Source organism: Camelus ferus, chromosome 2 (genome assembly GCF_009834535.1).
Source record: "Camelus ferus isolate YT-003-E chromosome 2, BCGSAC_Cfer_1.0, whole genome shotgun sequence".
Lineage (NCBI taxonomy): Eukaryota > Metazoa > Chordata > Mammalia > Artiodactyla > Camelidae > Camelus > Camelus ferus.
In genome coordinates this window covers 4,121,825-4,148,606 of record NC_045697.1, presented here as the reverse complement: position 1 = coordinate 4,148,606, position 26,782 = coordinate 4,121,825, and the positions used below count along the sequence as shown (strand labels likewise).

General features: G+C 54.8%; 1 protein-coding gene across 1 annotated transcript in view; it reads right to left on the bottom strand.

The window, feature by feature from the left end:
• Window positions 1-1,060: 1,060 nt before the first annotated feature.
• MAN2B2 (mannosidase alpha class 2B member 2) overlaps window positions 1,061-26,782 on the bottom strand; it is a 35,008-nt gene continuing 9,286 nt past the window's right edge. Inside the window, 15 exon segments of the mRNA XM_032495579.1 lie at window positions 1,061-1,257; window positions 2,422-2,542; window positions 4,059-4,171; window positions 5,755-5,892; window positions 8,473-8,665; window positions 8,743-8,853; window positions 9,398-9,405; window positions 10,009-10,262; window positions 11,372-11,563; window positions 12,593-12,892; window positions 14,456-14,588; window positions 16,176-16,314; window positions 17,364-17,554; window positions 20,382-20,580; window positions 25,754-25,960. Of these exon segments, the coding sequence (XP_032351470.1) occupies window positions 1,160-1,257; window positions 2,422-2,542; window positions 4,059-4,171; window positions 5,755-5,892; window positions 8,473-8,665; window positions 8,743-8,853; window positions 9,398-9,405; window positions 10,009-10,262; window positions 11,372-11,563; window positions 12,593-12,892; window positions 14,456-14,588; window positions 16,176-16,314; window positions 17,364-17,554; window positions 20,382-20,580; window positions 25,754-25,960 (2,397 nt within the window). The 3' untranslated portion in view covers window positions 1,061-1,159.

Below are 26,782 nucleotides of genomic sequence, written 5' to 3'. Positions count from 1 at the left end.
TTCCCTCAGGACATCCCTCAGCCCTGGGGACCATACGACCTCCTTGCATCTCATAGTTGACTCTCCCAGAATATTTGCCACTGAGATGTAATCACACACCATCAAACTCATACTTTCCAAGTACACAGTTCAGCGGGTTTTGGTGCATTCACAAAACCGTGCCACCCTCAGCACTATCTAATTCTCCAACAATCACACCACCCCGCAAAGACACCCCAGACCTGCCAGGAGTCACACCTGTTCTGTCCTCCCCCGGCCCCCGGGAACTAGGACTCTATTTTCAACCTGCGTGGATTTGCCTCTTCTGGACACTTCATGGAAATGGAATGGCACAGCATGTGGCCTTTCGTGTCTGGCTTCCTTCACTTATATAATGTTTGTAGTGGCCTTTGTTCTTTTTTATGGCTGAGTAATATTCCACTGTGTAGATATGGCATGTTTTGTGTATTTAGGTATCTGATGGACACTTGAGTTGTGTCCACCTTTGATGAATGTGAAGAATGTGCCTGTGAACGTGCAGTAATATTTCCTGGAGAGTATATATTCCCAGTCCTTTGGACGTACATCTGGGAGTGGAACATACACATTTCTTGTTGTTAATAATTCTTATAAATGGTGTCCCATTTCATGTGCTATGCGGTTTCCTTTCATCTCCTGGTGGCCTGAGCTAGGAGGTGGCAGGTGTCCCCCTGGGGCAGGGGAGGAGTCTGGGGTGGACAGCTCCCTCCCCCGTCCAGTGGGCACAGCCACACCCTTCAGGGGTGTCATCAGCCTGGGATGAGCCTGTGAAGGCCCCCTGCACGCAGCAGGGCCACAGTCATCACTGGTGACCTTGGTGAGACCCGGCGAAGCCTGCAGGCAGATGCATTTTGGTAACCCTGTATTTCCTCTGCCTCTGGGAGAACCTCCCGTCTTTGACTTTGGGAAATGAACAAGGAACGTGAGCCTGTGTGAAGCTCTCACACATGAGAGGAGAGGAGAGGGAGGGCTGGCTCTGGGGGGCAGGGGAAGAAACAGGTCCTCAATGCAATGTTTATTGAAGAGATCAGAACACCCCAGTTCCATCCATGTCCTGCCGTAGGCCTGCCAGATGGGCAGTGACCCCTCACCCCTCCACGCTGCGTCCTCTGCATCCTGAGGCCACACATCCGCCAAGGGCTCACTGCTTTTGAAAATGAATGAAGAAGGTCCGGATTTCCTTCGGGTGGATGGTGATGGTGGGGCTTCCGGGGGTTGGCGAAGGGTGGCTGGAGCCTCCTGGGGGAGCAGAGGTGGTCTGTCCAGCACCGTCCTTGGAGCCACCTGCTTCCCCAGGTCACCTCCTCCCTGCACCCCCCTCACAACACCACCCCTGCCCACATTCTTGCGGCTCCCATGGTGATCAGGGCCGTTGGCTGCCCCCTCCTGACAGGGCTGCACTGCCAGCGGGCTGCTTTCATTTCTGCCCTCTGCAGAGCGCCCTACCACGGGGAAGGTGGATCCAGCTGGTTCGCCCTACTTGGCCTCATATCCCCTGGGGTGTGGCACTCAATGCCTGAGAGCATTCTCACTGACGCCATGGCGGGGGGGGGGACCTGCCCTTTATCTCACTGGGCTCTGCTGAAGTCACATCCTGGACTTCAGGCTTCACCCTTGGGATAAAGACTGTTCATCCATCAGTGTAGCCATCACCATCCGTCCTTCCATCCATCCAGTCATCAAGCCAGCATCCACTCAACCACACATCTAGTATACGTATTCCTTCCTATCTCCCTCCCTCCCTTCCTTCCACCCGTGCTTCCTTCCTTTTCTCTCAATCATCCGTTTTCCCATCCACCCATCTATCCCAAATTGACTAAGTGTCTACCTATGTGCCCAGACCATGCTGTGTGCAGTACACAAAAGGTGATATGGGTCAGAGCAAACTCAGCGGGAACAGAGAGCAGAGGAGGCACCTGACCCAGCCCTGGACCTCGGGGAGCTCGACTAGAAGCTGGCCAGGATGAAGGGGACAACGCTGTCCAGGCAGAGGGAGCGGCACAGGCACAGACTGGGAGGCAAGAAGCAGCCAGTGGTTTTCAAGGGGTAACTGTGGGGTGTGCAGTGTGAGCTCAGCATGGCAGGTGCCCCCTGGGGATGTGCTGGTAAGTTTGGGGCTCACCCAAGGCACGGGCAGGGGTATGGTCTTGGAGACACACACACACACACACACACACCCCACCTGTGTGGACTCCTGGCAGGTGGAGGCTGACCTGAAGCCTTCCTTAACCTGATGTGGTGCATTCAGGAAGGCTGAGACTCAGAGCAGGAGGGCAGCCTGTTCAAGGTCACATGGGTCTTAAGGAGCAGAGTGGGATCTGAGCCAAGCCTGTCCAGTTCCTGATCCTGGCTGAAGGGCGGGCTGGGAATCCCGGGTGGAGCCTGAACCAGGGGCGCCCAAACCTCTGCGGAGGGGACGATCCTGGGTCCTCCACGTCCAGCGGTGCAGCGTGCTCACGTCCCAGGTCCCAGTGAGCGAGCGCTCCTCCACCGCCAGCACGGAGCCCAGCCCCCGCAGCACGGACTGTGGGACGGGAGCACAGGGAGGGGTGAGCTACCCGAGGCCCCAGCTCTGAGCAGAGAACAAAACAGAAGCAAGGGCGGGCGCACCGTGGCCCAGGGCACAGCATCTCCTGCACTTCGTTCCTGAAGCACATCTCCAGGGACAGGATGGGCAGCCCCATTTTACAGAAGAGGGAACTGAGGCCGGGGAGTAGCGTGCGTCCCCATGTGCCCAGCTGGATGAGCAGGCCCAGGGGACGGCAGGAACCTGACCTTCCCCCAACATCGGTCCCTCCTCCCAGCGTTGCTCAGCTGGCGCCCTGCATGGACCCAGGATGGAGCCAGTCCTGGTTTCCATCCCCTCTTCCCCAGTAAGCACCGACCCAGCCCCCCGTGCAGAGGGGAGGGGGGCCGCCATTCTGGCCACTGTAAGGAAAGGACAGTCTGCGGACCGGAGGGCTGGGATTGTCTGCAGGAGCTTCCCTGTGCTGGTGGGAGGAGAAGGCACGGAGGGCGAGGCTCTGTGTGCTGCTCCCATCCCCCCTTCTGCCTTTACATCTGCTTCTGTGACCAAGTGGTGACAACAGAAGAAATAAAGCCAGTGCACGGATGAAGGCCAGGTGGGAAGATGAAGGTCACCTGGGCAGCAGGTCCGTGACGACAGAGGGAAGGACCCTGGGGAGGAAAGAGGCCGTCCACCCGCCTGCATGGAGGCGAGAGCTGTGAAAGGGGGCGATGGGAAGGCGTCGCAACGGCAGCTCCGGGTGGGTTACTGGGGTCCTTCCAGAGTCCGTGGAGGACACAGGTACCAATGGGGCCAGAGCCACAACACAGAGATTTACAGAAATTCTCTGTGAGCAGGAGATGAGTAACGAGCCCACAGCCCCACAGAGAAGCAAACTGGGGAGAAAGCAGGCATCTCCTCACAGCTTCTGAGGAAAGAAGGCGGTCAGTCCGGGCAGCAGGCGCCTCACCTGTTAGTGGGGGTCAGAGGGGAGTGAGGACGGAGGTCGGGGTCCGGGGACACAAATCCACCAGCCTCCTAGGTGTGAGGCCCCTGTGTGCACGTGAGCACCCCAGGGCCTCTCAGCAGCCCTGCAGGCAGAGACTCCGCCCTCCCCATTCAGAGGTGGGGAGTCTTAGGCCCAGAGCCCAGGGGGCCCGCGCTGCTCAGCAGAGTCTCCTTGACCCACACCCTGGACTCTGTGACTGATCACCATCTAGGAAGTCTGTGTGAAAATCTACTGTGTTTTCTGACCACACAAGTAACATCTGTGTTGTGTAAAAAGATTTACCACAAGAATAAATGTGAAACAACCAAAATGCAGGCATGTTGTCATAACTGACAGCCCAGAAGTCCTCAAAGAAGGAGGGGGGGCGCCCCCCTGTCCCCCGGAGACTGACCCTCCCTCCTTTGTGCCCAGGGGCATCCGAGTCAGGACGGTCGCACTTGGGTTTGTCTCCCTGTGTGCATCTGCTGGGGGGCAGGGGGCTGATTCAGTGACCTGAGGGCGGGACGCAAGGTGGGGGCAGGTTACCTGCAGGTTCACCGTCACAGGCTGAGACAGGACCGGGTGCTCCCCCACCTCATACAGGTGGTGGAGCCGCAGCAGGACACGGCGGAGGTCAGCCTTGGCCTTTCGTGGATGGCCTTAGGGACACAGGAAGGTGGCAGTGAGGACCCCTGTCTGTGCCTGGTACCTTACACACTCACCTCAACTTCACATCTTCAACCGCCCTGGGAGGCAGCTGACATGGCCCCCACTTGACAGACAAGGATTCGAGGCTCAGAGAGGGGCAGACACTTGCTCAAGGCCACACAGCTGCTGAGCAACAGAAGGAGGGAGGGAGGATTCCAGCCCAGGTCCAGCTGACTGTAGTGCCTCCCACCACCCACACAGGGGCCAATTCTGACGTTCGGAAAGTCTTGGTCCTCATTCAGCTTTGTGGCCATCACTGAGCCTGTCCTCAATCTTCCAGTTCTCTGGAATATTGTATTTCGTTCTCTGTGAAGGGTGGAGTGGCCACATAACTCTGAGGCCAACACAGTGTGAGCAGAGGTGATGCCTCATGTCCCACGGAAGCTTTTTCCTGCCTCAGTGACTGAGGAAGCTTGTGTTACAACACAGCCTCCACCTGCCAGGTCCCTGGTGACCAGGTGAGAAGGGCGTTCCTGCTGATGCCCAGTGGACACGTGGCGTGGGGGTGAAATGATGGTTCTAGTAGGACAGCGAGAGTTCGGAATTTTGTTACTGAAGCAAAAAACTTTGTAAAATCTCTTCCCTATGTTCTTAGTGCTGTGGTTAAGAACTGACGATGATGACGCCGGTGATAACGATGAAGACAAGGAGAAGGACGGTGCTGATGACACGATGAAGGTGACGGTGATGACGGTAGCCTGCGTCATAAGGTGGTTACTAGCATATGAGGACCAGGGGAGCCTCACTGCATCTTTGGATGCAGCTGTCGCTCGGTCCCTCACTCACTTCTGTCCGGAAGGAAGCACTGGTCCAGCCCAGCCCCCTTTTCCTCTTCTTTGGTAGAAGCTGCGTCCAGTGCAAGTGTTCTCAGTGGGCTTGGCATCGCACACAGGTAGGTAGGGAAGGCTCTGTTATTGCAGGAGAGGCCCTCTGCCCCTCGTCTTCTGTGACAGGCCGGGGGAGTGGGGATGTTATAAGTCCGTGTTAGGCAGCCACGTGGCTGTAGGTTGCAGCCACTGTTTCTAATATCCAGAGTACCAGATACAAAGGTAATATTTGGTCTCTGCCTCTTCCTTTTCCCCTTTTTCCTAGTTCTGCACACACTTACTTTGGGGTGTGCCAGCCCTGGGTGGGTCTCTGGGAACAGGATAGTGGCTGAGGCACAATCAGCCCTGCTAGGGAGGTGCTCAGGTGTATAGTGGCAGATCAGGTGCCGCAGGGGCTTCGGCAATATAACAAGTTGGTTCCTGGCAGGTGTTTCTTCCCCCAGGGAGCCCTCCTTGAGGCCCTGCTGGGGGCTTCCCTCTGCACACTGTCACTGCTGTCTGGATGGCATCCAGGTCCACCTTGTCCCAGGCGTCCTGAGTGACCTGCCTCTCTGTGGGCCTCGTTCTCCCCATTGGCAGATAAGAGAACCAGGGTATATAGAGTCTGGACAGCTCTGAGGAGAGCTCCTTTGTCTGGTGATGGGCTTGGGGGTCTGGTTGATATGGGGAGAGTGGAGTGAATCTGGACACATGAACACCTGCCTCACCTTTCCGGAGATTCCACAGGTGCTCTGTGTGGTTGGAGCTGTAGTTCCAGCCGGGGATGCTGAGGGTCTGCAGGTGGAGACTTGGGGGCAGAGTCACAGCCTCTTGCTGCTGGGGGCCTGGGCCATCCTGGGCAGTCTCTGCAAGGCAGATGGATGACAAGGGGAGGGCTGAGACCAAACTCCTCCTTCTGGCATTCAGAGTTCTCTAAGTCCCCCATTCCAGCCAGTCTCCCAGCCCTCCCACCTGTAGCCCACACCCCAGTCAGCCTCAAGCATCTGCTGGTGCAAATGCCCTAAACAGCCTTGGCTCTCTCGTCCAGTCATTTCAAATTACAGATGGGGAAACTAAGACCCAGAGAGGGGACTGTTTCTTCCAGACCACACAGGAAGTCCATTTGGAGCCCTGTTTCTGTCCAGTGTTGGAAGCCATCTCCCCTTGCTGGTCATCCATCGGTGTCTCTGCTCAGAAGGACCTCAGCCCTCCTCCTCCTTCCAGGAAACGGTCTGTTCACCTCTGCGCTCCAGCTGGAGCTGCCATCTCCTCACAATACCCCAGGCTACAGTGATTGGTCCAGACCTGTGTCACGTGATCTCGCCAGGACCAATCAGAATCTTTCCCTGGACCTCTGCTCTTGAGACCCGAGTCTGAGTCTCAGTTCTTTTTGGGTGGAGGGGACACATGTGGCCCCAGAGCTGTTCACAGCCACGTCCCTCTAGGAGGAGGAGGAAGAAGGTCTGCAGACAGAGAGAAGCACAGGGGACGGAAGGAGGGAGAGGGGCCGCCGCATGGAGGGTCCAGCACCCGAGGCACAATTACATCCTCGCCCGTCTCTCGTTCTGTGGGCCTCAGAATAAAGGCTCCTTGTGGCTCAGCTTTGGTTTCTCTCATGTGCAACCAGAAGAGACCAGAGTGGGTCCTGTGGATGGAGCCGACCACAGGCTTGGAGCTTTCTCACCAGGGCAACATCCCCTCTGTGGGAAAGGCTCTCAGCTGCCAGGAAGGAAGCACTGACTGATCCAGGAGCAGCCCCCGACCCTGCTGGCCAGTCCCATCCCCTCTCCTGGGAATCTGCACCTGGGACCTGGAGGTGGCCGGGCAGGCAGCTCTTGGCAGTCCTGGGGGAGATGGACACCTGCTCTCAAGAGGCCCAGAGCTGCCCTGCCTCCCACCTGACAGGCCTCTTGTCCAGCTTCTCCTTCGACCCCATGAGCTTCCCCAGGCTCTGCCCGAGTGGCTGTCCTTCAGTTTCTTTACTGCCACACAAGAGAACATCACCTGATAGCCCTCAGAGCTGGTCCCTGATCTCCACCGGGTCTGAGGTCTCCAACTCCAGCAGACCTACACGGCACCAGGCCCTCCCTTCGGCACCGCTCCCTCTCCACCCTGAACCCGGACCTGGGTGAGCCTGTCTCCCCAACGGACAGCCCCCGAGAAACCTTCAGGAGAGGGCCTGGGCCTAATGCATGTGCAACTTGCAGCATACAGCAGGCACTCCATCAATGGTGGGAAAACAAGACACCACAGCCCACCTGCTCCCTAATGCCCTGTAAGGACCGGCTCTACAACAGAAACAGTGAAAATCTTAAATCAAATCTTCATCAACACTTCTACGAGTAGAAACAGAACGCCGTTTAAGGATTACAGCCAAACCTTGGAAATACTGTGGGTTTGGGTTCAACCACCGCAATAAACCAAATGTCCCAATTAAGGCATCAATGGCTTTTGCATTTTCCAGTGCATGTGAAAATACAGTTACACTACACTGTCGTCTATTAAGTGTGGGATAGCAATGTATCTAACAGGAACAATGTTTAAAACTTAATTTAAAAAGTCTTCATTGCTAAAAATGTTACATTAACTGAACCTACAGCAAATTGCATATCTTTTGCAATTACAACATTAAGATCACTGATCCCAGATCCCCATAACAAATATAATACAATGAGATATTTGAAATATTGTGACACAGAGATGGGAACTGAGCAAATGTGGCTCGAGGAATGGTGCCAGTAGACTGCTCTATGCAAGGTTGCCATAACCTCCAATTTGTCACACACACACACAAAGCAGTATCTTCAAAGCTCAATAAAGGGAAGAATGTGAAGTAAGGTGCGCCTGTAGTGAGAATGAGGATCCCATATTTTACCTAAGTCTTTAAATTTTTAAGGCTTCTCCATAGCACCATCTTTAACAGAAATCATTGTTTAATGAATTTCATGGTCCACTGTGTCAGTAAATATACCACACTGGACGGATGTGCATCTATAGTAGTCGCAGTGCAAGAAATATAAAAACCTTGCAGATCAGAACATGGGTAAGAATCGCCCTCACCTGGTGACGGCATGCTTAATTTAGGTAAAACCAGTCTTTTAAATGCTGAGCCTCCGGACCCGAAGTAAGAGGTGGACTTGCATCATATTGATAAAGAGAAAGGGACGTCAGAGGGGAAAAGGGAGGCGACGCAGGGAAAAGGTGTGTGGAGGGAGGAGCTGAGTCCCAGGTGTGCGCTGACTAGCATATGACCTTGAATGAGGCGCTGAGCCTCTCTGCACCTCAGTTTGCCCATATTTCAAATGAGGGGCTGGGATCAGAGGTCCCTGAGTCCCTTCCTGCCCCGAGGTAGCCCAGACCCCTGAGGGCGCAAGCCCGTCCCCACCCCCGGCCAGGCCGGCTCCCTCTGGGCCGAGACGACACGAGCACTGAGAGGACCCCCTTACCATTCAGCTCTCTCAGCAGCACCACGGGCCTGTGCCGCAGCGCCAGCCCACTCCTCTGGCGCAGGCCGGCGGTGAGTGTGCGGGGTCCCAGCAGCAGCCAGAGCACAGGGCGGACAACGGTGGTGTCGTTCAGTGTGAGGTTGTCCCACAAGGCCCAGTCGAAGTTGTTCCAGAGCCGCCGGTGGAGCATGACCTGCAGGGAAGAGCTGTGTGACAGGCCCCGCCTCGCCCCTGCCGCGCCCCCGGGGGTCCGGAGGGGCCTCCTCCTACCTCCACCTGCCCGCTCCTCTGGCTGGAGACGCCGTGGGCCCGCTCCGACAGCAGCACGAGCCGGCTGCCTCTGTCCTGGATGAAGGCCGCCTGGGCCATGGGGTAGTAATTCTGTGGACAGAAACACTGCCAGGCTGGCTGTAGGGGCCAAGGGCCTGGTAGGACACCTGGTCTGGATCACCTCTGGCCCCCGAGCCAGCCTCCCGCACAGGCACGGTGGCTGCTCAGTGTGGTGTTGGTGGCCAGGGTTTGGGGATCTGACGTTTTAGACTGACCGACTTGGATTGAAATTCAGCTCTTCTGCTTCTTGACCATATGAGATGGGGACTCAGATGCCTAAGCCTCAGTTTCCCGATCTGTAACATGGGGTCAAACCACCCCACACAACTCCTTCAGGGGGGAATGAAGGGGTGTGTGCCAGTCCAGGCTGAGATCAGCCCTCGGCCGCTGGTTGCGAGATAGAAAAGGGCCTGTGTCCGGGCTGGAACAGTGGTCGCAGAGCCCATGCTCTTTGCTCTGTTGGGGCAAGACGTCCTGGGCTGACGGCCTTGGTCTCTCTGGAGCCTCGGCCACAGTGGGTGAGAAGCAGCCAATAGAAATGACGGGGAATGAAACTCAAGGAAGGTAGAGCAGGGAGGGGCCACAACCCCCACACGGGGTCCCCTGGAAGGAGGAGGAGCTAACGCTGATTGAGGCATAAGAGGTGCCCCGCACAGCCCTGCGCCTGGATGTCCCAGCTGACCCCCAGATTTCTGAGGGGAGGTCACTTCCTTTCCCAGAAGAGCACAGAAGCCCAGGGAAGCCAGGTGACCTGCCCTTGGTCACTCTGCTGGATGCAAAGGGTCTGGGAGCTGAACTGATTTCGGAATTGAGGCTGTGTTTGCCATTTCACCAAGCGGCCTGGCAGTGGGTCTACTGAGAGGAGCCAGTGAGGGTCCAACCCCGCTCAGGCCTAGACAGGCATCATCTGCTTATCCCCAGAGTGACCCCCAGTGAGGCGCTCATCTGACAGAAGAGGACCCGAGGGGCACACAGGAGACCTCAGAGACTTCCCTCACACGCGGTGGCACCAGAGCTCGGGCACAGGTCTGAACAAGCCTGGGCCTCACCCACTAACGGCACATGTCGGGCAGCGGAGGTTCAGAGAGACGCTCTAGACTCCGCTGCTGACCGTGGGCGCTCACAGGGGTCCCTCCCGCCCGCTGCAGAAGCGCCATCGGCGCTGCGTCTGCGGGCCCTGTGCCCACGGGGCGCCGCAGGGCCTACCCGGGAGACTACTGTTGTTCGCGTAGTTTCTGTAGGTCCTGCGCTGCATCTGGTAGCCGTTGTTGTCCGAGTAGAGAACCCGCTGAGTGTTCAGATCGGTGCTGGTCCTCAGGATGGCCTCGCGGTTCAGCTCCAAGGGGCCCACCCGGCACTCCTGCTCTATGCGGTGGCAGAGCAGCTCCCCGCCAGAGCCCTGAGGCCCGCGGGCCAGCCGGGTGTAGATGGCGTGTGTGTGGTCAGTGTCGTTCACCTGCCTGGAGGGGAAGCAGAGTGGGTGAGTCAAGCTCTGGCAGCTTCTGGACGGCCCTGCCTTTGGACAGGAAGGAAGGGGGAGGGCACGGCCATTCAAGGAGGAACAGCAGCCAACACCAGGAGAGCGGAAGATCCCGCTCCCAGCAGGCCCTGAGGCCCAGGATGGCAGGAGACCTGACTTCCAGGAGACTCGCGCTCACCACACGCCCACTGTAGCCCGTGAACGTGGTGAATGAGTCTCCCCACGGGCGCCAGGACACTTCTGAGGCTGACAATAAAAGGTCAAAAAGTGGGTGGTGGCTCAGCTACTGCGAATCCCAGCCTCTTCCCCAAAGTAGTTGGAAAAACCCTCCCATTTGTTAGCATATAAAGTTACTGAGCCCGTAAAAACTAGCAGCCCCGCACCCCGGGGCCGCTCGCGCTCCTGAGCGAGACGCCCGCACGCTGTCTGCGGAGTGTGAGTCCACTTCTGCTTTAAACTGAGCATCCAACCCCACGCCTCACAGCCTTTCCCTTGCCTTCTGAAATAGCCCGCATTCTGTCTATGGAGTATGTAGCTTTCAGAATAAACCCACCTTTACTGAGCCGTGGCTCACCCTCGAATCTTTCCTGCTTGAAGCCTAGGACGCACACGTGGTGGGGTGTGTCCCATAGACTCAGCTGAGAGCTGGGACGTGGTCATTTTCTCGCCCCACATTTTTTCCTGTGTCACCTTCTTTCCTTCCTACCTTACTTCCCTCCCTCCCTCCTTGCTGCAGGCAGTGCAGGGCAGGCAGAGAGCCCGGGTCCCTGATAGTGCTGAGCACCAGCCAACCTGGGTGGCTCATGTCTGTGCTGTTAATGAGAACACCAGAGCTGCTCTGGTATGTAAGTCACTGCCACTATGGGTGCTGGTCCCACCTCTGGACTTAGATGCACCAAGATGACACAGCACAGCCAGGTCTGCAGAGATTCGGGGCAGTTCATCACTTCATTAAACTTTCATCGAGGAACGACCGAGTGCCAAGCACAGAACTAGGAGCTGGGCATCTGCAGCAAGGATGGACCCTCATTTCCCCAAGCACCTGCCCAGCCAGCGTCCTCTGCGCACAGCCAGAGGGGCCGACCTCACCTGTAGAAGAACTGCCGGATCTCGGTCATGAGCCGCCCCTCTACGATCTCCATCCCCACAGCTTCCCATGCTGGCTCTGCGGCACCTTTGGGCGTAAACACGTAATTATCTGAAATAAGACCGTCTTCCTCATCACCGTTCACGTGGTACTCCATGAACTCCTGGGTCACGCGTACTGTGCGGTTACTCTGCCTACAGAGGCGGGAGAGAGAAACCAGTATGACCGTGGGGGACAATGTCTCTCGGGCATTATCCCTGTGCTGGGAACCACGCTCACAATCCCTGTATGCAGACACCAGCCTCGAACCAGGAGTGAACAAAAATACCCTCCACAGAGCCTAAGGGACAGTTTCGAGGACACTCGATGACACACATGCACCTGGTTTGTAGACAAGCCTCTAGACCATTGTCGTCCCCGCCTCCCCGCCTCGTGCTGTCTGACTGAAGGACTGGACTTCCGCTGAGCCCCGTGAGGGGAGTCCTGGTCTGTGCCTGCACAGCTGCTGACAGCTGACTGAGCTCCAGGTGACACTCCCGTCACGCCAACGCCCCCTCTCCCTCCTCTCCTCTGTCTCCCCCTTCCCCCTCCTTCCTCCCCTTGGCTTTCTGCCAGGGGCTCCTCCCAAGCTTCCTGTTCCTCCCAAACTCTGCTCCTGTCAGGAGGCACATGAGGAAACAGAAGTGGCTGTCTTGGAAGAGGCCGCTGAGGAGGAATGAAAACTGCCTGGGATGTGACAGGAGGATGGACGGGGCAGGGGGTGCTCCAAACACTGGGAGGCCTTTCCTGGGGGTCAGATGCCTTCTCTGCTGTCAACCAATAGCTGCTGTTGATTAAACATGTGAATAAATGGGTGGACAGACGGATGGCGGGGTGGATGGACGGGTGTGTGGATGGAAGATGGATGGGTGGATGCATGGATTTTATGTTTCTCCAAATTTAAAATAGTGGGTACCATGACTACTATATTTCCCCCAGGGAGGATCTCTCAACATTCCTTTTTCCGTGGATTCACACCTTAGAAATGAACAAGCTCAGGAAAGCCTTCCTTGCCCTAGCCTAGGCGCGCACGCCTGGACATCAGCTCGGCACTGAGGGCCTTCAGCACCAGCAGGTCCTTCCCAGGCCCCCAGGCCGGGGAGGAAATGCAGGCCCGGTGCGGGCAGGGCACGCCAGGCCCCAGGGCGCTCCTCGCCTCAGAGCCAGCGGTGGCTGCACCTCACCTCTCCCAGACGCTGTGCATCAGGTTGGTCTCCTGGTCCAGGAACACAGTGTAGCAGTCATTCTTCACAGGCACCAGGCGCCTGCCCAAGTGCCTGGCACGTCCCCTGAGCCTGCGGCCAAACTGGATGGCGCTGGTCACGGTGGCGACAGCCTCCTGGGTGTCCTCATGGGCCCTCTCGATGGGCCTGATGCTGTAGTGCTGGTAGCTGAGCCCCGGGATCGTGGTCAGCACGTGCAGGGCATGTGCGGGTGGGGTATCCTCTGACTTCTGGACCTGCACGGCCAGCGGGATGGGATGAAATGATGGACGTCAGGACTGGAAGATGCCTCAGTGTCCTTAGTAACCCGCGGCTGCACGCCCACAGGATGGAGTGCCTGCTGCCCGCTGAGGCAGCAGGGTCGTCCATCCCTGGGCTGAGCTGGGTCCCCTCCCTGCACCCTCCCTGCTCGGCAGGACCCAGGCCCAGCCTCCTCTCCCTCCTGCCCCCCTTCTGCTCTGGGGCCTGCAAACTGGCCGCCTTTCTGTCCGGCCCTCGCTGCAGTGTCCTGCCCTGAGCCTGTGCTCACACTGTCCCCTCTGCCTGCGGGGCATCCTTTTTGGAGGGAGCGCCCTTGTCTCTCATTCCTCCAACTTCCCCGTGGGGGGAGGTGTTCAGGGTTTCCCTCCTGCCCTTTCCCCACCCCCACATTGTCTGATTAAGGAAGGGGGTCGGAGGAGGACACCGAGGACATGCAGGGGGGACCCTCACTCTCTAGAGAAAAGGTGCCTCTCTGAGCCCCTCCACCTGGCCTTTCTCTGAACTAAAGCAGCTACACTGTCCCACCGCACACCCCCCACAGCTGTGCTGAAGGCTCCCTCCGCCACAGTTACCATCCAGCACGGGCTGTATTTTCTTATTTTGTTTCCTGCCTGGTTCCCCTGCTAGAACATGAGCCCTGACGGGCAGGCACTTTGTCTCCTTGGTTACTGAAGCTTCTCCAGCACCTAGGGTGAGGCCTGACACACAGCAGGCGCTCCAGGAACATTTAAGTGCCTTTACTCTTGGTGGGTGTTGCCTGTGGGCGCGGAAGGGGTGCATGTGCTGAGTCTGCTCAAGCCAGCACCCTCTTCTCCCCCGCGTCCACGGAGGGGAGCTGCTTCCTCCGCCTCCTGGCCCAGCTGAGGGCTGCTGCCCAGGCCCGCGGGTGACCGCTGCACACCTTGACTCTCCGTTCCTGTGTCTGCTCCCTGACCCCCGCGGTGACTCCAGTGTCCAGAGCCCAGCACTCAGCCCAGGCCCAGGCCCAAAATGGGCACTGGAGAGTGTTCCCTGAATGTCTGCCTCACGGCTGCACCTTCTCTGCCTCTCCCCTGGAGGGTCGGCTGGCTGACAGGTAGGTGCCCTCTGGAAGCACCTCCAGCTCCAGGTCCTGGAAGGAGATGAGGACCACACTCTGCCGCTGCCTGTCTGGGTGTCGCAGAGACAGGCCGCCCGTGCCCAGCCCCTAATGCAGCGCCTCTTTCAACATCTGCTTTAAGAATCCCGGACGGCCTTCCCCACACAAAGTGGAAATTCCTCAGGATGTATCTATTCGACATGCAACAGAGGAGGGGGCGCCTCCCGTGCCGCCCAGACCTCCCTGAGACCTTCCAGGGAGAGAACAGAAGAGTCATTTTTGGCCAAATCAGATGCCCAAAGTCAGTCCCCTGGGTGGATCCCAGTGACCCTGATGGATGCCCACCCCAATGACAATGTTCTCACAGTGACAGTGGGGTTGTCACCTGTTCACTTTAAAGGCTCCCACTTCTGTGGGTGCCCAGCCCAGAGCAGGTGCACCTCCGGCCGCAGCTCCCGCCCATACCTGTGCAGGCAGCCGGGCGGCCTGACTCGTCCGTGACGCTGACCTCAGAGAAGCCCACAGTCAGGGTGACGATGGTGGTGACTGTCCAGGCCAGGGGGTTGTAGACCACGGCAAAGAGGCCCCCAGGCTCTGGGCCTGCACACAGAGGCAAGGCTTTATTGCTGCCATCTGACTCACTCGGCACACGTGCGTGCACCAGGGAAGATGAGAAACAGGCAGGTGAGGCCGGCCCTGCAGAGCCCTGGGGAGAGGGACATGCAGACACGTGGTGCTCACGCACGCACGCAGCGCCCCACACTCTCTTCATCCTGCCGCCCTGGCCCCCAGGCAGGGGAGGTGGGAACAGGAACGCAGTGTCCCTCTGGAAGCCTCAGGGTCCATGGGCTCCTCACGCATCTCTCCCTGCCAGCCCCACTTCACTGGTGAGGACACCAAGGCCCAGAGGGGTAGAGTCACCTGCCCAAGGTGGCCCAGCTCCTAGGGCCCGGCTCCAAAGCTTTGAGCGCTTGGCATTCAAGGAGTGGGGAATTCTCTGGAGCCTGGAGGGTCAAGTTCAATCACCTAGCTCAGCACTGGAGGCCCCTGCGAAAGTGGGTCTGGATTCCCTATCTGTTCCATCCTGTACCGCATGTGCCCTAAGCGCATCCACGTCCGATGACCCCCAGGTCCCTGAGCACATCACACGGTTCCAGCCGCCAGTCTCTGCCCGGCAGTTCCGGGGCTGTGATGCCCTTCTGGTGTCTCCACCTCCCCCTTGCTCGGGGGAGCCGCCCTTGTGAGCTCAGGGGGATGGAGTGCACCCCCCCCCCCGGAAGGGAATCCAACCCCAGTTCTAGCTCTCTTTCTGAGACTGTCTGTCCTTGGATCCTCGTCTCTGCGGACAGGGTCCTGTCACCTGCACCCTTGGTCCCCAGGGCCCTTCCCGAGTCCGAAGCTAGAATGGGATTATATGCAGACCCTGAGGGGAAGGAAGAGCAGGTCAGGTGAACGGTGAGGACACAGGGGAGCTGCACAGTGACCGAGAGTGGCCTGAGTGTGGAGCCCTGGGGATGGAGCAGCCGCCTTGGGGACAAAAAATCTCGTGCACTTGTGGGGAGACCAGCGTGTCCTTCGTTGCCCAGGACTCTCTGGGGTGAATCCCCTCGGTGCCAAGCAAACGGGTGCGATGAGCCGCTCCCCACAGGTGAAACCCTCAGATCAAAGGGGCTGGTGCAGTGGCAGCCCTGCCACGATCTGTGCCCAGGCTGAGCTCAGGAGCCAGTGCTGGGAGCCAGGCTGGGCCAGGTCCCTGAGGACACCTGCATCCTCTCTGCAACGCTGGGCAGCACAGGCCTAAGGGTCCACACCCTACCTGTGTGACCCTGGGCAGGTCCACAGCCCTCTGTCTGTGCGTGTCCTCAGCTATACAGTGAGGACGGTAACAGTTCCAGCTTCAGAGATGTGTGAGGCAACACATTAAATTCTGCATGAGGAGTGCTGAGCAGATGCCAGGCCCTGTTAGCATTGTTCCTGCCTCTAACTGTCACACCGGCCCTCCCTCAGTCACAGAGAGGAAACAGAGCCTCCGAGAAGTGAGTCCCCTGCCCAAGCGCACAGCCAGGTTAGGGGCCACAGCTGGGATGGACACCCAGAGTCTGAAGCTCAGGCGGTCTGGACCCCTCCCCAGCCCCCAGGAACTCTTCTCAGAAAAGGACAGAGCCCCTGCCCGACCACCGCGTCCACCTCAGGGGCCTCGCTTACCTGAGTGGGCTGGGGTCCTGTCCTGGATGATGGAAGCCATCAGCTTGTGCACACCCTGCACCCCTGCGCTCAGATGTTCCACTAACATGTCTGTCACGTTGGGGGTGTGAGTCCCAGTGATGCCGTCGTGGTGCTGGACCTGCAGCCCCCGGCCAAGCAGGGGAGGAGTGGGGTCAGGACCTGCCTCTGCCGAGCGCCTACTATCCTGGCACCCGCTGGGCACTGGCTCTCATCCTGCTGGCCAGCTGCTGGTGGAGAAGGTGGGGTTCCCCACCCTTTACAGAAGAGGAAGCTGAAGTCAGAGAGGCTGATGAACTTGCCCAACGTTTTCTGACCTTGTGGAAACCCATACCTGAGTCCTTGACCTTGGGCAGGGAACAGACTTCTGCAGGGCAGCCACCCCCGCTTCACCTCCATGACCCAGTCTTCCCGTAAGTGCTGCTAGCCTGCTCCACCGCTCCACACATAACCCTGGCACTTGTCTCCACTGTGTAAGGATAGGATTAACTCCTCTTCACAGAGGAGAAACTGAGGCTCCATGAAGGGAAGCCACGATTCCGCCCACTGTGAGGGACACTAAAGTCAATCCACTTCACCCCACACAGTGACTGGTTCTGCCAGCAATTCCCTTTAGGTAACACGAATGTCATGGCCCGTGTAACTCAATTCTGATTGTGTGATGAGACAAGATACAGGACTTCTTGGGTCTCAGTTTCCCCATCTGTACAGTGGGGTCAAATAGAGGCAGAAGTTCATGAACAAGTTCCTTTGTGGCAGCCACCGAGGCCAGAGGCTTATGTGCATTACCACATTTAATTGCCGCCCTCAGTGATTTTCATTATACAAGAATGGAATTAGGGCTCAGAGAAGGAAAGCCACCTGCCTGGGGCCCAGAAGTGAGCTGATGTCAAATCCAGGCAGGAATGTTGGACACCAGTGCTTCTCCACTTTGCCCTTGAGTCTGGCTCTAAAGCTTATTGAACCCACGAGGTGGACACCGGCAGACCATGGTCCTCGCCTTGGCCCAGCGGCTTCACGCACGGGCCTCGTGACCCAAGGAGACCTCAGTGTTCTCATCTGTAAAGTGGACTCTAGTGACCGGGGCCTGGGAGGGTCTGTGACCTTGGGAGGGGAAGTGCACCGCCAGGGGGTTCCAATCCTGTGCTGTGGCCGAGACGTGGGCGTTACCTCCGAGACTGCCCAGCGCAGCTGCTGGAGCCGCTTCAGGGCCCAGGCCGGGTCCAGGAACCGGTGGGGAGCCGGCCACATGCAGCGTGTGAACATGGACTCCCCGGCGTACAACAGAGCGCTGGCTCGCCTCGCCAGGCCTTTCAGCCCGCTTCGGGACGTGTAGAATCCGGTCCAGGACTTTAAGAGTTCTGGGAGAGGAAGGCCGGTAGTGACTGTCAGGTCCTGCCCGCGGAGCCCCCAAGCCCTGGTCCAGAAGGAAGATGGGATCAGAGATGGTAGGTTCCTACCACGTCACTCAGGGTGGCAGCTCAGGGCGGGTACTGATCTCATGTTTCTACCTCAGCCTGGCCAGCAATTGCCCAGGAGCCCTGCAGGGCCGGGGCAGGTGGGAGGGTCCGGCCGGCCTGGGGCAGGCGTGGAGAGGCCTGGGAGCTGAAGGGCTGGGATGGGGACAAGAAAGCCCAGTGTGCACCTGGGACTCTGGGGCGGCCTTGTGAGCAAGGGCCCCGGAAGACCTCAGGGGAGGAGAGTGAGATGAGGGTGAGGAGGGCAGGACCCGGAGGAGGCCCCGCTGTGTGACTCCGAGGGGAAAGGGACCCTGGACAGGCCTGCGGGGTCCCTCTGGCAGCCCAGCGAGGAGGGCTGGGAGGGGAGGGAGAGATAAGGGAGCCCAGTGGCCGCCGTCCTGACGCTGAACTGAGAGCACAAGCCGAGCACCCCTGGGGCCAGGCTGTGTCCCAGCAGGTGGTCTGGTGTTCCCTCCTGTTCCCTCCTCCTGCCTCCTCCTGGGGCTGGGCTGGGCCTCCGTTCCCTGTTCTTTCCCCACAGGACCTGGGTCAGACCATGATGGGTAGTCACTTGGTCTGGGAAAGGCCACAGGCTGTGGGGCCAGGTGCACGGGTCCTCCCCAGCTCCTCCCCAACTCCCCCCCAGGCCTAGAGTGTCCATGTCAGACAGAGACCTGCACAGCCTTGGCTCTGAGCAGGCACCAGTCTGCCAAAGCCACTCACGATCCCGCTGCCCTCAGAAAAGGACCCAAGCCTCCTCGGTGCTGTCCAGTCTCTGGGTAAACGGTGCCTCCTCCGGGGAGCAGCCCGGTAGCCCCGCCCACCCCGCCACCCACAGGGCTTCTCCACAGCCCCTCCCACCTGGATGTAGCCACTCCCACACAGACGTAACTCCTCCTGTCTCAACATAGCCCTGCCCACATCGTCGTACCCCCTCCCACCTCAGGTGTAACCAGGCCCACATGGAGGTTTCCACTCCCACCTTGACCGGCACCCCGCCCACTAGGCGGAGCCCCTCCCACCTCTGCCAGAAGTCAGCCTTCCCCAAACTGCTTTATCCAATGGGGAGTGTCCTGAGAGCCATGTAGCTCCCTCTTCCCACCGCTCACGTGAGAGGCCGAGGCCCAAGAGGCACAACCAACCCAGGTCTGGGGGAGTCAGAACAACACTCGGGGAGGAACCAACCCTGAGCTGGCTTCCTGGTGTCTCTTTGGAGAGGAAGAAAATGAGAAGGGCGGGGGTTGCCGCCCAGCCATCATAAGGGTGACCCTTAGGCCTCCTGAGAACTCACTTCACCGATGAGGGAACGGGGGCTCAGGAAAGTGACATCACGTAAACCCAAAGCCACCCAGCGCCTGAGGGGAGGAGCTGTGATCCAAACCCAGGTGAACTTCTGAATCACCGCCTGGGGCCAGCCCTCCTGAGGCACTGTGCCTGCTGGTCGTTGAGGGAAGGCAGGGGAGAGGTCTTGGACATTCTTAGCTCTAGGTTCCCTGGCCTGGTGTTGAATGTTAAGCTAGTGGATGCCCCTCTAAGCCTGGGTTTCCCACATGTCCCGTGAGGATAGCCACACATCTCCACTCTTCCTTCCAAAACCACTCCTTCAGGTGAGTGAGCTCAGCATGGAAGCCAGTGCTGGGAAAGCTGGCTGGGAGGTGGGGGCTGCGTTCGGATCCTGGGCTGTCCTCGATTATGGTGCGCTGTCCCCATTCCACCCCCACTCCTACCCCCTCGAATCCCCTTGGCTTTTCCTTATGTGCAAAGTCGAAAGTAGGACTAGAAGGGTCCTTCAAAGCTCTGTTTTTTAATGCAATAAAGATGTTAGATGGTTCAACAAGTTGGCCAACATCATCCTTGCTGATTCTCTTAGACAAGACTTGGTGTAGGGTTGGGGGTGCTGGCTTGCAGACAGAGGTCTGCAGGGATCTCAACGTGGAGGGGCAGGTGGTGATAGGCCTGGGAGGGGTGGCAATGCTGTGCTGCCTTCAAGGCACCTCAGGCCCTGAGCAAGCTTCCTCAGGAGGGCCTGCACAGATCGTGTCCAGGAAGGGACCTGATACCACCAGACAGTGATGATGTCATAATTATTAACATTTACATTCTGCTGAGCCCTTCCTGTGGGTCAGACGCTAGGCTAAGAGCTCTTCTTGTCTCATTTCATGTTTATACTCGATGGACTAAGCGCCATTAATATCCCTGTTTTCCTGAGAGAGGATGGTTCCATGATATGCACGTAGCCATGCAGTAAGTTCACTCTAAGAGCTTTCGCCTTTTAGGCTGTGCTGTCTGTATCCAAAATGGCCCTGGCCTCCAGGACACAGGATTGAGGGAAACAAGCCCAAAATAACTGTATGTTATTTGAAGAAAACTGGAGCCCTTGGGTTAGGAGGAGCCAACTGAACTAGCCTTAATATCAAGAAAGGCTTCCTGTAGGAGGTGACACTACAAGATAAGCAGGACTTTTGCAGGAAGAGAAGGGGTGAGGAGGGTATTGCTGGAAGGTACTACTGCAGTGAAAGGCACAGAGACAGGAACCTGCTGTGTGTGTGGGCAACGGTGAGAGGTGTGGTGTGGTGGGAACCAGGCTGTGTGTCTAGGTGGGTCAGGGAGGTGGGGGTAAGGCCTGTCTCTGCCTCAGGGCTCCAATCAGGGCCGATGAGACGCTGATGGGTGAGGCCTCTTACCTCGCTGGCACCAAATCACCACCCCAACTCCCAGAGGCTCATACCTGAGGAATAGGGCAGGAAGTCTTGGTGGTTGTGGACTTGCCATGAAACATTATGTGAGTATACAGCTCGGAAGTAGCCACCCAGTGTGGCGTACTCTATCGAGACACTGAAGCGGGATGTGCGGCTGTTGATATAGTCCAACAGAAGGTCCATGTTGACAAACTGCTCTGAGGCGTTGAAGAACTGCCTGTCACATCCCTGTAGGTGGGGGAACAGGGGCAACGCCCTGCATTTCTGGGAGCAGAGCCCAGTCTAAGCAGGGTAAGAGCCTCCCTACCACCAATAACCACCCTCCCCTTCTCCATGGTGGGCAACAAGCTCCCAAACCAGCTCCCAGGCTCTATCTTGTGGGTATTTCTCTCTGTCTTTATGTTTGTCTGTCTGTTTCTCTCTTTATAATGTTTTACATTACATCCCCTGTATTTGTTTCTTACATTTGCAAGTTTGTACCTCTTCACTATCTTCTCCCATTCTCCAATGCCCTCAACCCCACCTACAGCAACCATAAATCTGACCTCTTTTTCTGAGTCTTTAAAAAATAAATCACATGTAATTGTGATCATACAGCTTTTTACTTTCTGTGTCTCATTGATTACACATCCTGACCGTTCCTTAAAGCCCATCGATATATCTAATTAATAATGATGTTTATTATAATAATATAATAACTATGAATAAAAGTGAGAATAGCTTGCTTAAATGTACTGACCTAAATCTCATCCTCAAAAAAGTAGTCAGAGTCAAAATTGATAAATTCCTTGAAATATATAATATATTAACATTGAATCATGAATAAGTAGAAAATGTGAACAGATGAATTACTAGTAAAAAAAACAGCCATATTCAGAAACTTCCCAAGAAACAAAAGATCATTTTTGCTGGTGATTTCTATCAAACATTGAAGGGGAATTAATACAATTTTTCTCAGTCACTCTTTTCAAAAAAAAAAAAAAAAAAAAGAAGAGGATGGAACACTTACAATATAATTTTAAAAGGCCAACTTTACCTTGACACCGAATCAGACAAGTAAGTCTCAAGAAAGAAAATTATAGGTCAGTTTCCCTGCTGAAGAGAAATTCCAACATTTTCAACAACCATTAACAGAACAAATCCAACAATACAAAGAAAACAATGTTACACCATGATCAAATGGGATTTATTCCAGGAATGCAAGGATGGTTCAACATCCACTGCATTAACTAAATGGAAGATAAAAATTATATGGTCATCTCAACAGATGCAGAAAAAGCATTTGCCAAAATTCAACTCCATTGTTGATAAAAACTCTCATTCAAATGGAAATAAAGGGAAGGTACCTCAACATAATATAGGCCGTCTGTGATAAGCCCACCTCTGACATCATAACTAATGATGAGAACTTGGAATCTATTCCTCAAAGATCAGGAAAAAGACAAGGATGCTCACACTTAGCCCTTATATTATTTAGCGTGATATTATAAAGCATGACCATAGCAATTAAGAGAGGGGAAAAAAAGGGCATGAAATTGGAACAGAAGAAATAAAATTGTCACTATTGGTAGCCAAAATGATATTACACATGGAAAACTCTATGTAAAGCTTAGAATTAATAAATTCAGCAAAGTCACAAGATAAAAAAATCAATACACATAATCATTTGTTGATTAGTGTTTCTATACCAGAATAACTATTAGAAAGAGAATGAAGAAAACAGCACAAGTCACTGTTGATTAGCATTTCTATACATGAATAGTTATCAGAAAGAGAATGAAGAAAACACTCCCATTTGTAATTGCATCAAAAAGTTAAAATACTAGGAATATATTTAACCAAGTAGGGAAAGACCGATACACTGAAAAGTATGACAGTGATTATAGAAGTTGAAGAAGACACAAATAAGTGGGAAAATATGCTGTACTCATGAATGAAAGAATTAATATTGATAAAATGTCCACATTATCCAAAGTAACCTACAGATTCATTGCAATCCCTGTTAAAATTCCAATGACATTTTTCGCAGTAATAGAACAACTAATCCTAAAATTTGTTGGAACTACAAAAGATCCTGAATAGTCAACGTGATCTTCACAAAGAAGACAACACTGGAAGCATCATAACCAGGATGTCAAACTATATGACTTGAAGCTATAGTAATCAAAGGATCTGGTATTGGCAAAAACCAGACACACAGATCAGGGAAATAGAACGGAGAGTTCAGAAAAAAGGTCATGGGTATATGGTAGCTATTTTACAGCCAAGAATATAAAACTGGAAAGGGACATTATCCACAACAAGTGGTGTCAGGGAAACTGGATAGCCTCATGAATAGAATGAAACTCTATGACCATGAAAAGATGAACTCAAATGAGTTAAAGCCTTGAATGTAACACCTGAAACTATAAAACTTACAGAAGAAAACATTCATGGTAAGCTCATGGTCTTCAGTCATGATGATGATATTTTGGATTTGACACCAAATGCAATGGCAGCATAAGGAATACCAAACAAGTGGAACTGTATCAAAATAAAAGCCTCTGCACAAGAAAGAAAATTCAACAAAATAAGGAGACAGTCTACCAAACAGGAGAAAATATTTGCAAATCATAAATTTGAAAAAAGTTGATGTCTAAATATGTAAAGAACTCATACAACTCAGTAGTCAAAATACAAGCAACTTGGGTTCAAAATGGGCAAAGGACCTGAACAGACATTTTTCTAAAGAAGATATAGATATGCCAGCAGACACAGGAAGGAAAAGTTGCTTACCATCACTAAGCATCAGGGAAATGCAAGTCAAACCCACAGTGGGATACCACCTCATACCTACCAGAATGGCTATTGTCAAGAGACAAGAAGGAAGTGTTGGTGCAGATGATGCGAAAAGGAAATTTCCCTGCACTGTTGGACCGAGTGTAAGCTGATACAGCCACTATGGAAAACAGTGTGAAGGTTCCTAGAGAAATTAAAAATAGAGCTGCCATATGACTGCTCCAGCAACCCCACTTTTGTGTATGTATCCAAGAGAACAAAAACACTAACTTGAAAAGATGTCTGCAGCCCCATGTCCACTGCAGCATTATTTACAACAGCCAAGACATGGAGTCAACCTATGTGTTCAGTGGATGAAAGGATAAAGAAAATGTGGTATATATATTCAACAAATTGCTATTCAGCCATGCAAAGCAGGAAATTCTCCCATTTGCAACAACATGGATGAAACTTGAGGGCACTATGCTGGGTGAAATAAGTCAGACAGTGAAAGATGAATACCATGTGATCTCAATTACATGTAAAATTTTAAAAAATGGAAATAACATGAAATATAAGCTCATGCATAGAGAGAAGAGATTGGTGGCTGCCAGAGGTGAGGGGTCGTTGGTGTGCAAAATGGCTGATGGTGGTCAAAATGTACAGTTTCCACCTATAAAATAAGGAAGTCACGGGGATGTAGTGTGCAGGTCGGTGACTCTGCTTAGTAACACTGTATTGTATGTTTGAGAGTTGCTAAAGGAGAAGGTCTTAAAAGTTTTCATCACGAGAAAAAATTCTGTAACTGTGTGTGTTGATGGATGCCAACTAGACACATTGTGGTGATCATTTTGCAATATATACACACAAGGAACCATTAGGTTGTATATCTGTAACGAATATAATGTTATATGTTAGTTATATGTCAATATGAAAAAAAGAGAGAGCTGCAGCACACAGAAAAAAATTCCCCCAAACAGTCGCAGGCGCTGTGTCCGTCTTGATGAAAGCTGGCTTTTGGAAAAATACGTAAAATATAATTATAGTGAGAATATACGTAAGAGGCAGCGCTCACAGGAGGCAGCCTTAATTTTGACTGAGATGAAATCATGGGCCTCAATAAAGTTGTTCAAACGCATTGCATGTGTACCCCAAATCTTGACCCCCAACCTAACGCCCGGTCACCTCTGATCGCATATGCCAAAACCTGCAATCCTGGTCGACAGATGTTTTGCAGAGGTGATGTCTGCCTGACTCTCATGGGCAGAACAGGATAAGAACGAAGAAAGGGCCCTTTAGGTTTTGACAGGTCAGCCGGCCACATTGAGTCCTACCAGCGGCTACCATGGGAACTTCAGAATCTAGTGGCTCTCAGGCCGACTAAAGGGATAAATTATTCATAAGATGTATTCTTATCATCTTTCTTGGGAACTTTGTTATGAGCTCACCACAAAAGCCGACGAGCATAGATAGCACGGTTAAACTACTGAACTTCCCGGTCACAGGGGACAGACCCCCGGGCTCAGGCCTGAAGCAGCCCCAGAGGAGCTGCCTGGTTCCCAGTCAAGGGCCGTGGTCAGAGTGTGGAGAAGGCTATGACTGGGTCTCACGGGGCCGCAGCCGTGCTCAAAGCCAGGGGCCCCAGGATAACATACTGAGCAGGCAAGCCCAAACCTACAGAACCCGTAGCAGCCCACTTGGACAGTCCTCCTAGTGCGTCAGAAACGGGAGGTCGTTTGTGACACTTTGCGATCTGGACCCGAGACCTTTTAGGTGGGAATCTTTGTTTCCTCTGGCAAATATCACCTTCCATCGTGAACTGCCGAGAAGTTAGATATTTCATGTTTCGTTTCTTTGTCGCCCATATATATTTTCAATTATGCCTCAAGCCACAGATAAAATAATGGTGATGAAGCTTCCCTGACCGGATCTGCACAAAATTCCGCTTTCCTTAGCTGCCCTTCTAAGTAGCTGTGTGGCCTCAGGAAGATTCCTTAACCTCTCTGGTTCTCAGTCCCTGCATCTGCAATGGTTTACCACAGTGCCTACCCCCTAGCCCCCTGGGGCGGATTACACGTATGAGACACATACATCCCGTAGAACAGTGCCTGGTGCACAGAGGGGGCTCCATAAACTTTCACTGTGACGACAATGATGACTTGGTGTCAGGCACTGTCCCCCGCGGCTGCCTCTCCCACCTGATTCCAATCAAGCCCATGAAGCGGGTCGTGTCATCATCCCCATTTTACAGATGAGGAAACGAAGGCTCAGAGGTTCTAAGTCTCACAGCTATTGAACAGGGAGGCAGGATTCGGGTCCAGGCCTCTGCTCCCAGCATTGTGAAGGGAAAAGCAGGCGAGAGCTGATTAGAACCTGGAGGCCAGCTTCGGTGAGGCTGCATGTCAGGTGGGAGAGTGGGGGTGATCCAGGGAGGGAAAGGGGCTGGTAGCAGGGTGAGGGCTCGGGGTTGCAGGGAAGGAGGACTGTGCCGGGGCTAGGATGGCTGCCTGACCCGCTGCCTGGAGGGAGCCTGGCCTGGTTAGAGCTGGACCCCGAGTCTAGGGTGGTCCTAGAGCAGGGTGGGACCCATCACAGCTGTCCCCGTGCAGAGTTGCAGAACCAAGGCCCTGGGACCACACCTTACCCAGGGCCAGAGGACGTGCGGTGTCCGGAACAAGGCGGCCCGTTCAAACATGTTGTTCAGCATGTCCATAGTGTAGGATTCAATGTTGGTCTTAGTGACAGGCGTGTCCTTCGAGGGGTACATTCCATCCTTGGGAGGGTCTGGGAAGACAGCTTCTCCGTCCCAGTAAAACCCTTTACTGAGAGAGAGAGGAATTTTAGGGGGGTTCTCGCCCCGGCAAGGGGGGTCTCCTGGGGTCCGGGAGGACAGGCAGGGCTCAGGGAGGCCACAGTGCACCTTGAGCCTGTGGACCCTCACTCAGGGCCTCCTCTCCCATCAGTGCAGTGGGCAGAACAGTGCTGGGCAGATGAGAGCTTTGGGCACAGAAGGTGCCACGTTTTATCCTTTCACCATTGTGACCTTGGGCACGTCACCCACGGGGCCAGCATTTCGTCATCCCACGTGTGGAGCCCACAACAGTGGGCCCCCTTCCCACGTCCACCACAGGGATGGTGGGATTCGTTTGATCACTAGTTCCTTGTCATCTCCCTGCCCACCGATCCAGATCCAGGGATCCTAAGCAGGGCTAGGTGAGGGTGAGGCGGGACAGGCACTGGCCTTGGGCACAGACTTTCAGGGGTGCAAAAATCTCAGTTGTCAACATGCTGGTATTTTAACAATACTTTAAAAACCAGACGGAATTCCAAAAACGTCATGACAAACACATGATCAAATTTTCACATAAAGACAGACAATCCTCAGGCTTCACCATGGCTCAGGAGGCACTGACCCCAGCAATGAGCCGCGGGGGTCTGGGCAGCCCCAGGTCGGGTCTTCGGTGCCTCATGCTGGGCAGCACACGAGTGACACGGAGGGACCCTTGGCCAGCCTTCAGGAGTGACCTGAACCTTCGAACCTGACTTTGAACCTCTCTGAACCCTAGTCTCATGATGGTAAAACGTACTGAAGAAAGTTAGGAGGAGTAAATGAAAATCACTGAAGGAAAACAGGGAGAAACGGTGCCTGGCGCAGAGCGGGGCCCGACAGGCA